Genomic DNA, 9,653 nt, shown 5'->3' on the forward strand with positions numbered 1-9,653 from the left:
GAGATCGAGACCACCCTGGCTAACACGGTGAAACCAAAAAAAAAAAAAAATACAAAAAAATTAGCTGGGTGTGGTGGTTGGGCGCCTGTAGTCCCAGCTACTCGGGAGGCTGAGGCAGGACAATGGCGGGAACCTGGTAGGCAGAGCTTTCAGTGAGTGGAGATCATGCCACTGTACTCCAGCCTGGGGACAAAGCAAGACTCCGTCTCAAAAAAAAAAAAGATTTTAATAATCCAAGGGAGTAGAAGTGTGCTCTACAAGGGAGGAGAAGTAGCAGGTCCGGTTGAGATTTTGGACAAGTAGGTTAGAAAGCTGTCCTTTGCAGTATCCAGCAGTAGATTAAAATTTGGAGTGGAGCTTTCGGAATAATCTTTGCTGTTTTTCTTTGTTTGTTTGTTTGTTTATTTGTTTGTTTGTTAAAAGAGATGAGGTCTCATTTTGTTGCCCAGACTTGTCTCAAACTCCTGGCCTCAAGCATTCCTCCTATCTCAGCCTTCCAAAGTTTTGAGATTACAAGTGTGAACCACTAAACCTGGCCTCTTTTTTTTTTTTTTTTTATTCTTGTTATATCGCTGATCTCATATGATATCCTCTCTTTGGTTCCAGACTGTAAAAGGTGGGATTTCAGAGACACGTATTGAAAAGAGAATTGTGATCACAGGAGATGCTGATATTGACCATGATCAGGTGAGAATGTTGAGGAGCTCTGGGCCTGGGAGGGGTCCCTGGGCAGGAAGACTGACGAATACAGGAGTTTGTTTGCCATCTTCATCTGCAAAAAGCCTCTTTGGCCACTGTAGCTCTTAATTGAGAAGAAAGACAAAGAGAATCAAAGTAAGAGGCTTGTGGGATGGAGGCCACAGATTGAGGAGCCAGGAAATGTAATGGAAAGAACATGAGCTTTGGATTCCAAGACTTGATTCAATTGCTAGTTCTTACTATATTCTAGCTGTTAACTCTCTGGGCCTCCATTCCACATCTGTAAGATGAAGACGATAGTATCTCCCTCTCAGGGTTGTTGTGAGAATCGGGTGAAATACTGGATGAACAGCTGGTGGCACGTGGTGAGCTCAGTTAAATGGAGCTATTGTTATTCCGAAGGTACAGGTACCTGAACCCATGCTAGACAACATCAAAACAAAGGGAAGCATGCGCCTACCCTTAGAGAGTGGAACAGCTGAGAAGACATGACCGGGAGGATAGTATAGTGGATAAGACACCAGCAGACTCGAAACTTGTTTTCTGCCCCACATCTTTTAACTTGCTGTGTGACCTTGGGCAAATCACTTTACCGCTGATTTTTTTCTCCTCTCCTAAAAGAGAGTGGGTTGATCTAGATAATTTCTGGGCCTGAGTGCTAAAATTCTATATTTTTATGTTAATTGGGTACTAATTGTGTGCTGCAAGTAATTAGCAAATAATAAGGTCAGGATTAATGTTCCCAATTCTTTGCTGGGTGATGTTAGAACAGTAAAGCTGCAGAGAAGAGGGGGCGGAAGACACTGCATGCAAATGCTTCTGGAATCACTGACAGGGTTGCTGGAGCAATAATTCTGTGGCCTTTTTATGCTGATATGCTGAGTGCCTTTAAAAAAAGAAAAACTGAGCTACAGTGCTGGCAGTTCCCTTGGAGGCAGGGTTGAGAGTTACAGCTGAGAATAGCGGGCACAGGGTCCCAGAAATGAGGCCACAAAGCCTAAATATCTTGCAGCCTGTTGGCCCAGCTCAGTGGGTCCTGCTGCTTGAGAAGCCTGCACCTACCCACTCAGTCTGGTGTGATCTGAGCCCCTGCTATGTGCTCAGTCTGCACTAGACGGCAAAAGCAGTGGGGTTAAAGGTGTTTGAGGTTTGGAGTGAGACAGACCTGGGTTGAATCCTGACTCTGCGACCTAACTGGTTATATGCCCCTGAGCAACTTATCTTACTAATCTGAGCTCTAGTTTCACCATCTGTAGAATAAGGATGATTACAGGTTTCTTCCAGGGTCTAAGGGCCAAGCACACTCGATAGCTCAGAGAGATGCTCCAGTGTCCCTCAGTTCTTCTAGTTACTGAGAGTGCATGGAAGGGGTAAGCTGCGGTACACTCTGGCTGGGGAGGGAGGCACTTTAAGAACTGTTAAAGAGAAGCAGTGTGGAGCAGCAGACTTTCATAGACAGGTGGGCGGAGGCAGAATCACCAAAGAGAAGACTTGAACTGGGCTTGAGTGTGAGCAGATGGGTTGGGCAAACAGGATCAGGGAGAATGGGCAGGGGCCCGTAGAGGTGGTAGTTCTAAGAATGCCGTTCATAGAGCCAGGAGACCAAAAGAGGGTTTTCGTTCTTCCCTTGCCCCTTCTAAAGATGATTCTTAAGAGCCAGGTGAGTAGTCAGCTGGTCATTTCTAGCTGAGGCCTTTTCCATAAGGGAGCCTACAAACTCAGAGACTGCAGCCCAAAGAGGATGGTGTTTTTGCTCTTTTGACTTTCCCTCTGCCCTCTTTAGCTTTTCTAAAGTAATCAAAGCTCCTCCAGATCCTCAAACTAAACCCTCAGAAACTAAACAACAGTGTGGTAAAGAGGAAAGTCTGATCGACTTGAGTTAAAATCCCTATTGCACAGCTGGGCGTGCTGGCTCACGCCTATAATCCCAGCACTTTGATAGGCCAAGCAGGGTGGATCACCTGAGGTCGGGAGTTTGAGACCAGCCTGGCCAATGTGGCAAAACACCGTCTCTACTAAAAATATAAAAATTAACCAGGTGTGGTCGCGGGCACCTGTAACCCCAGCTACTTGGGAGGCTGAGGCATGAGAATCGCTTGAACCCAGGGGTTTCAGTGAGTCAAGATCACGCCACTGCACTCCAGCCTGGGCAGTGAGAATCCATCTCAAAAAGAAAAAAAAAAAAAAAATCCCTGTTTCACTACCTACTAGCTATGAAACAATAAGCACTTTACTGAAATTCGATTTCCTCACCTATAAAATGCAAATAATGACATTACCTTAATTCACTAAGTTGTAAAGTTCAAGTAAATAATAAGTAATGATAATATTTATCTTAATAAATAACAATATAGTTATTAATAAATAATAAATAACTTAATAGAGTTTAAGTAATAAGTAATGTGGTTAGGCTAGTGCATGGCATATAACAGTCCCTTCTCCTCTTCCTTCCTTTCTTCTGTTTTGGCCAAGGACATCTTCCTTTTCCTTGCACACTTCTTTACTTTCCTCTCCTGTCCTGAACTTGCCAGTTACCCCATGTTGAATATAGATTTTGTTTTGTCCTTTAGATTCATATCTTGAGTGAATCCTCTCTGACCCCCCTAGGTATAACAGATGGATAATAGATAGGTATAATAGATAATATAGGCCGGGCGCGGTGGCTCACACCTGTCATCCCAGCACTTTGGGAGGCCAAGCCAGGTGGATCATTTGAGGTCAGGAGTTCGAGACCAGCCTGGCCAACATGGTGAAACTCCATCTCTACTAAAAATACAAAAATTAGCTGGGCACGGTGGTACATGCCTATAATCCCAGATTCTTGGGAGGCTGAGGCAGGAGGATTGCTTGAACCTGGGAGGTGGAGGTTGCAGTGAGCCGAGATCACACCACTGCACTCCAGCCTGGGTGACAGAGCGAGACTCCATCTCAAAAAAAAAAAAAAAAAAGATCCTATAACAGATACAGCTATGACCCCTGAAGCCCCTCTCTAGCTCCTGGAAGTCAGCACTAACCTTCCCTGTCCCTGTGTTAATAGTCCAGAAGCTAACAATATAGTTATTAATAAATAATAAATAACTTAATAGAGTTTAAGTAATAAGTAATGTGGTTAGGCTAGTGCATGGCATATAACAGTCCCTTCTCCTCTTCCTTCCTTTCTTCTGTTTTGGCCAAGGACATCTTCCTTTTCCTTGCACACTTCTTTACTTTCCTCTCCTGTCCTGAACTTGCCAGTTACCCCATGTTGAATATAGATTTTGTTTTGTCCTTTAGATTCATATCTTGAGTGAATCCTCTCTGACCCCCCTAGGTATAACAGATGGATAATAGATAGGTATAATAGATAATATAGGCCGGGCGCGGTGGCTCACACCTGTCATCCCAGCACTTTGGGAGGCCAAGCCAGGTGGATCATTTGAGGTCAGGAGTTCGAGACCAGCCTGGCCAACATGGTGAAACTCCATCTCTACTAAAAATACAAAAATTTAGCTGGGCGTGGTGGCAGGCGCCTGTGATCCCAGGTGGATCATTTGAGGTCAGGAGTTCGAGACCAGCCTGGCCAACATGGTGAAACTCCATCTCTACTAAAAATACAAAAATTAGCTGGGCACGGTGGTACATGCCTATAATCCCAGATTCTTGGGAGGCTGAGGCAGGAGAATCGCTTGAACCTGGGAGGTGGAGGTTGCAGTGAGCCGAGATCACACCACTGCACTCCAGCCTGGGTGACAGAGGGAGACCCTGAGATGTGTATAAGAGACAGGTCTCAACCTGTCGCCCAGGCTTGAGTGCAGTGGCATGATCTCAGCTCACTGCAACCTCTGCCTCCCGGGTTCAAACAATTCTTCTGCCTTAGCCTCCCAAGAAGCTGGGGCTACAGGCATGTGCCACCATGCCCAGCTAATTTTTGTATTTTTAGTAGAGACGGGGTTTCACCTTGTTGGCCAGGTTAATCTCGACTTCCTGACCTCAGGTGATCCACCCGCCTCGACCTCTCAAAGTGCTGGGATTACAGGGGTGAGCCACCGTGCCCAGCCAGTCACAGGTGTCTTTGAGCTAGAACCTGGGAGAGCCAGAGGAAAACAAAACCAAGAAGAGCAGGACCAGGCTGTCTGGAGATGGGTGGGTGTGCAGAGCAGGGAGGGAATGGCTGAAGCTCTGAGACCAGAGTGAAGAGTTGGGAGCAGGGAAGTTGCTTTTTGGGAACCAGGGATCTAGATAAATTCATGCCTAAAAGTAATTTACAAATGACTTGAAGAAGCCACCAGTGTAACTAGGTGGGGCCGGGCCCTGTAAAGCCGCTCACATCCCCGTTGTCACTGATGGCCACGGGAACTTGGCAATGGGACTGGGAAGCTTTTTCCTTTGCAGGATTTAAATTTTGCTTCTTTGTTTCCTCTAGGAACTAACCTACCCCAACTCTCTGCCCTTCTCCCGTCCAAGAGAAACCAGCAAAATGATAAAGAAGCTAACCTGCCATAGTCAGACTTCAGACTTTAAAGATTATTCTAAATCACCAGAAAATTAATTTCATTTTCTATTGGGAGTTTATACCAAGAGATTCTTCTAGATCTCACTGATCCTTTTGAAGAGCTTTTTCTATATTAGGACATCAGAATTGTTCAACTTTTCACTCTATGGACTGTTTTAAGAGTTTTTGGGTTTTTTTAATTGGGTGGTTTGTAACCCCTTCAGCCTAGCCTCTGCCCATTTATTTCCAACCCCAACAGACACGACAGGGTCCACGGAATTCTTCGGGAAATCCTCCAAGGACTCTTGTCAGCTGTGTTGGAGGCCAAAGCCAGCTTAGTGGGACTTCCGCGTTTCTCCCTAGTCTCATCCCCTTTGGATGACAGCAGAAACTTCATGAACCAGCCCTTTCTCAGAGCCAGTGATGTGAGTGTATCAGAACGCCAGTCGGCACCAGCCCTGGTCCACAGACCTCGGAACGAGGCCCCCGTTCCTTTGTTGCGGGTGGTTTTGGTAAGGCAGAGCCCTCTGCTGAGAATGTAGTATTGTTTTCTCCTCTCCCTCCTGCTTTCTTTTTGGAGCTTCTTTGGGTCGAAGACATAAGTTGCTTCAGATATCTGATACTGTGAATGTTTGAACATATCCGTGGCCTTCACCTCTCCAGCTACCCTTTTACCTCATCAGAAGCAGTGGCTCAGCTAAGTGCTCCCCCAGCTCCCATCTCAGGAGACCAAATCTCACAGAAAAATAGGCACTTTGGGCCAAAAGCTCTAATGGAACATTTTTAGTGGTGATTTGGGGAAGGAAAGTTAATGAGGTTTTTAAAATAAGGTTTTCTAGTTTTGAGAGTGTACACTTCACACAGGGGAATGGGGTTACTTTTGTCAGATCCTGGGCCTTTCTTTCATCCCAAATGACAAGGAATGTGGCTCAGAGAAGAGGTTGTGGGTTTTCCTTTTTTGACCTTTCTTCTCTCAACAGGAACCTGCCTGAGGACACCCTTCTAGAGCAAGGAATTGGCTTTTAGGAGCCATCCTCCCCACAAGACACCACATGGCAAAGGGTACAAGCCCCAGCCCTGCTCATTCCCACTCCCTAGCTGAGGTCTGTCAGGTTTTGAAGGCTTGATTTTGTGGTGGGTTTGGGGCTTAGTTTTTCTTTTTTTGGTAAAGATAATACCCTAATTCCTGGTAAGGATTTGGGGCATAGTTGTTTTTCGTTTTTTTTTTTTTTTTTTTTTTTTTTTTGAGATGGAGTTTTGCTCTTGTTGCCCAGGCTGGAGTGCAGTGGCATGATCTCGGCTCACTGCAACCTCCACCTCCCAGGTTCAAGTAATTCTCCTGCTTCAGCCTCCCAAGTAGCTGGGATGATAGGTGCGCACCACCATGCCCGGCTAATTTTTTTATGTTTAGTAGAAACGGGGTTTCACCGTGTTAGCCAGGCTGGTCTCAAACTCTGGACCTCAGGTGATCCACCCACCTCAGCCTCCCAAAGTGCTGGGATTATAGGTATGAACTACTGTGCCCGGCCGATTTGGGGCATTTTTATTCAACAGAACTTTTCAAACCTTTCAGCTGCTTCCCACAAATATATTGGCCTGGAGGCTTCTTAGAATCCCAGTTCCAGGCTAGAAGTGAACTTCCTAAAATTGACAGTGGGTGTTGGGTAGCAGTCACTGGGACTCAAGGGCAGTGAGCAAGATAAATGTCTAAAGCTGATTCTCCCAACATCGTCCAAAGTCTCCACTGCCTGGGTTTTGTTTTGGCTGGTTTGAACTCATTTTGGGTGTGTGCATTTTTCTTTTGGTACCCATGTGAGACATGAACAACAGGAGGGAGGGAAAGAGCCCAGGTAGGATGTGGGACAGGCTTGGGGGAAAGAGCTTGTCCTATCTCAGGAACAAACTTACAGGCTGTGGGCAGAGGGTCTGAAAGGTGGGGCTTTGGGGTAGTGCCCAAGCCTGGCCATATTGCCAGGAGTGGTGATAAGTGAGAAATGCAGCTTCCATCAAACAAACACGTGGTACATGGCCACTGCCTGACAGCCAGATGGCCTGTAGAAAGAGCTACCAGGGCTCCCAGACCTGTGGAACAAAGAGGATGGGGAAAAGGCAGAGGGGCACTGAGTGTCCCTTTAAAAACTAACACACTGAATATTCTGTGCGATCCAGAACAGTGTGGCAGCTTTCACAGCACAGGACCATTCATCAGGGGCCTAAACGTTTCCCTCAACTCTGTCACCAACTCACTTCTCTCGGCTTCCTTGTCTGTAAATTGGATGAGAAGAGCTCTAATGCCTTTCAGGCTCTAAGAAGCCACAGATTTGGACAAGCCCAGCAAGATGGGTGTCCTTCCAGGCCTCTTCCCCTTTCCTCCATCTCTGGCAACAGTTCTTAGGGTTTGGCAATTGTTTGGATTTTTTTTCTTTCTGCAGTTGTGTGTATGTGTTTGTGTGAAGAAAAACAGACTCTGTCCAGGTAGAAATGGTGACGAGGGGGAAGATAATTACATTTCCAGGGTCAGGAACTTGGCAACAGTTTTCCTAAAGTGACTCAGACACACCACAGTAACAACTCTTGCTGCAATTTTATTTTCATTTGAGAAATAAAGATTTCCCCCAAGCCACATGAGGACTCTGGCACCCACCCACAAAGCAAGACCTGTATTTATAAGCCGAGGGCTCAGGGAGCCTAACTGCGGGACCTTTCAGGGCATCGTGACCTATACCCCTCCCCCAGGCCCATCAGTGTGTGCTGGGGGGATGCTTGGCAGCTGGGGGTGAGGAGACAACAGACCTCGGGAAACGGAGCCAGAGCTGTGGCCTAAATGATGCCCTTTGATGCTCACGGGAAATTTCTGCCCAGGATCTCAGCCCCAGGCTGGTTGTTTCCACAAATCTCTCTCAAATGTATTATTTTGGTGACAAAAATGAAGGAGCTTTGTAAATTTTTAAAAAATTATGAATCATATCAAGTAGTTGTTTACATTTCTTGAAAAAATAGGAACTCTGGCAGCAGAATCAGATTGGCAGAATCCTTAGACTACACAGGCAATAATCAAGTCTGCTGTTTTGGCCTTTTGTAGTAGGAGAAGTGGTTGTAGTGTTTAGATATGTGTTTGGTCTTGCTTCTTGTATTGCATTTTTTTCAATAAACAACAACAAAAACTGACTCTGTGAGGATTGATCCACTTTTAAATTTCTCTTCTACCAGCAACTTGGGAAAAATTAAATATGGGTGGGGGAGACCTAAACTCAAGCCATTTTCTAAAGTAAGTTACCCACATTGACCAAAATGCAGCTTCAACATTGGGTAAAGGGATTTCTGAGAACTGGCCAATGCCTTTTGCCAGCTGCAGTGAGACGCGCTGCAGCATAGGCCACGATAAAGGAAGGAGAGAAGGGGCTTCTCAGACTTGTTTGCAGAAGGGCCCAGACCTCGGGATGAAGGCATTGGCAGTAGTGTAGCTCTAGAGGGATATACCCCAGATGGCTGAGGGAAGAAAGGGATTGAGGTGGTAGGAGTTCAAGCCTCAGTCCCCGTCCCAGATGGCAGTGGAGAGTCTCACCCCATGGTCCATCTTCCCAGAGGCCCCACTCCATCACCAGTGCCGCCTTGGAGGGAGCCTGCCCCAGCCTGCAACATCCCACCCTACCTCCCAGTCTTAGGGGCCCTTGCCCACCACTTTCTTGGGTTTGCCAAGACACCGGGTACATCTCCCAGTCACCTTGGCCTGGACCTCCAGCCCCCTTAGGGCTAAGGCCACTTACAGAGGCTGAAGAAATTCCTGAGGCGAGTCCTCCACACTCCACAGTGAAACACACCCTCTCCAGCTCACTGAGCCCTGGTGCAGCTGGCATTTCTCTGCCCACATGCAGGTCAGGATGCCCTTCACAGCTGCTGTGGTCAGAGCATCCATCCCTAACCTGGGATGTGACTGAAACATCTGTTAGACATTGGGACTCCTGATCCTCTGGTCCTATTAGCATGGTCCATGCTGCAGCCTCAGAGCAGGCTGTTTTCCCCCCTCTTCAGACCCGGGCCCCCAAGTCCCCTCCTCCTCCCAATTTGGCATAGCCCCCAAGACTGAGGCGGTCCAGCCGTGGCCAGCTTCGGTGAGCACAGTCCCGAGCTGCTGGGGCCCCAAGGAGGAGCTCCCCAAGGCCCAGATCCAGAGACTTGGAATGTTCAATGCAGGAGCCAGAGGGCTGCACGGTGATGATCACATGGCCAGTCTGCGTCCGTGGACCCCAGGGTGGGGGCAGCCCGGGGCCCTTCAGCGGGTAGCTGTTGAGCAGGGCAGGTAACCCCAAGCGAGGATTAGCAGGCTCTGAACGCAGACTCCGCACTGACGGGACGGGTGAAGTACCCCGACGCGGGGACGGGTCCCAGATTTCTGGCTCTGCGCAGCCTACGGCTCGGGGAGTCCTAGGGCCAGGGCTGGGAAGGAGGGCGCAGTCCCACCCGGGGCCGTCGGGGGGCCGGA

The 9,653-nt window shown here is 47.6% G+C and overlaps 2 protein-coding genes across 2 annotated transcripts in view; one reads left to right on the forward strand and one right to left on the reverse strand.

Annotated features, from left to right (window-relative positions):
* The window catches only part of LOC105540955 (protein 4.1), a 151,740-nt gene extending 143,406 nt beyond the window's left edge, over positions 1-8,334 (forward strand). The window contains exon 17 of the mRNA XM_011981742.1: positions 5,102-8,334. The gene's annotated coding sequence lies outside the window, so the exon portion shown is untranslated. The remainder of the gene's footprint in view (positions 1-5,101) is intronic.
* An 864-nt stretch (positions 8,335-9,198) lies between these two features.
* Positions 9,199-9,653, reverse strand: part of TMEM200B (transmembrane protein 200B) — a 1,889-nt gene continuing 1,434 nt past the window's right edge. The window contains exon 2 of the mRNA XM_011981766.1: positions 9,199-9,653. Coding sequence (XP_011837156.1) covers positions 9,199-9,653 — 455 coding nt within the window.

Source organism: Mandrillus leucophaeus, unplaced genomic scaffold (assembly GCF_000951045.1).
Source record: "Mandrillus leucophaeus isolate KB7577 unplaced genomic scaffold, Mleu.le_1.0 Scaffold23, whole genome shotgun sequence".
Classification (NCBI taxonomy): Eukaryota; Metazoa; Chordata; class Mammalia; order Primates; family Cercopithecidae; genus Mandrillus; species Mandrillus leucophaeus.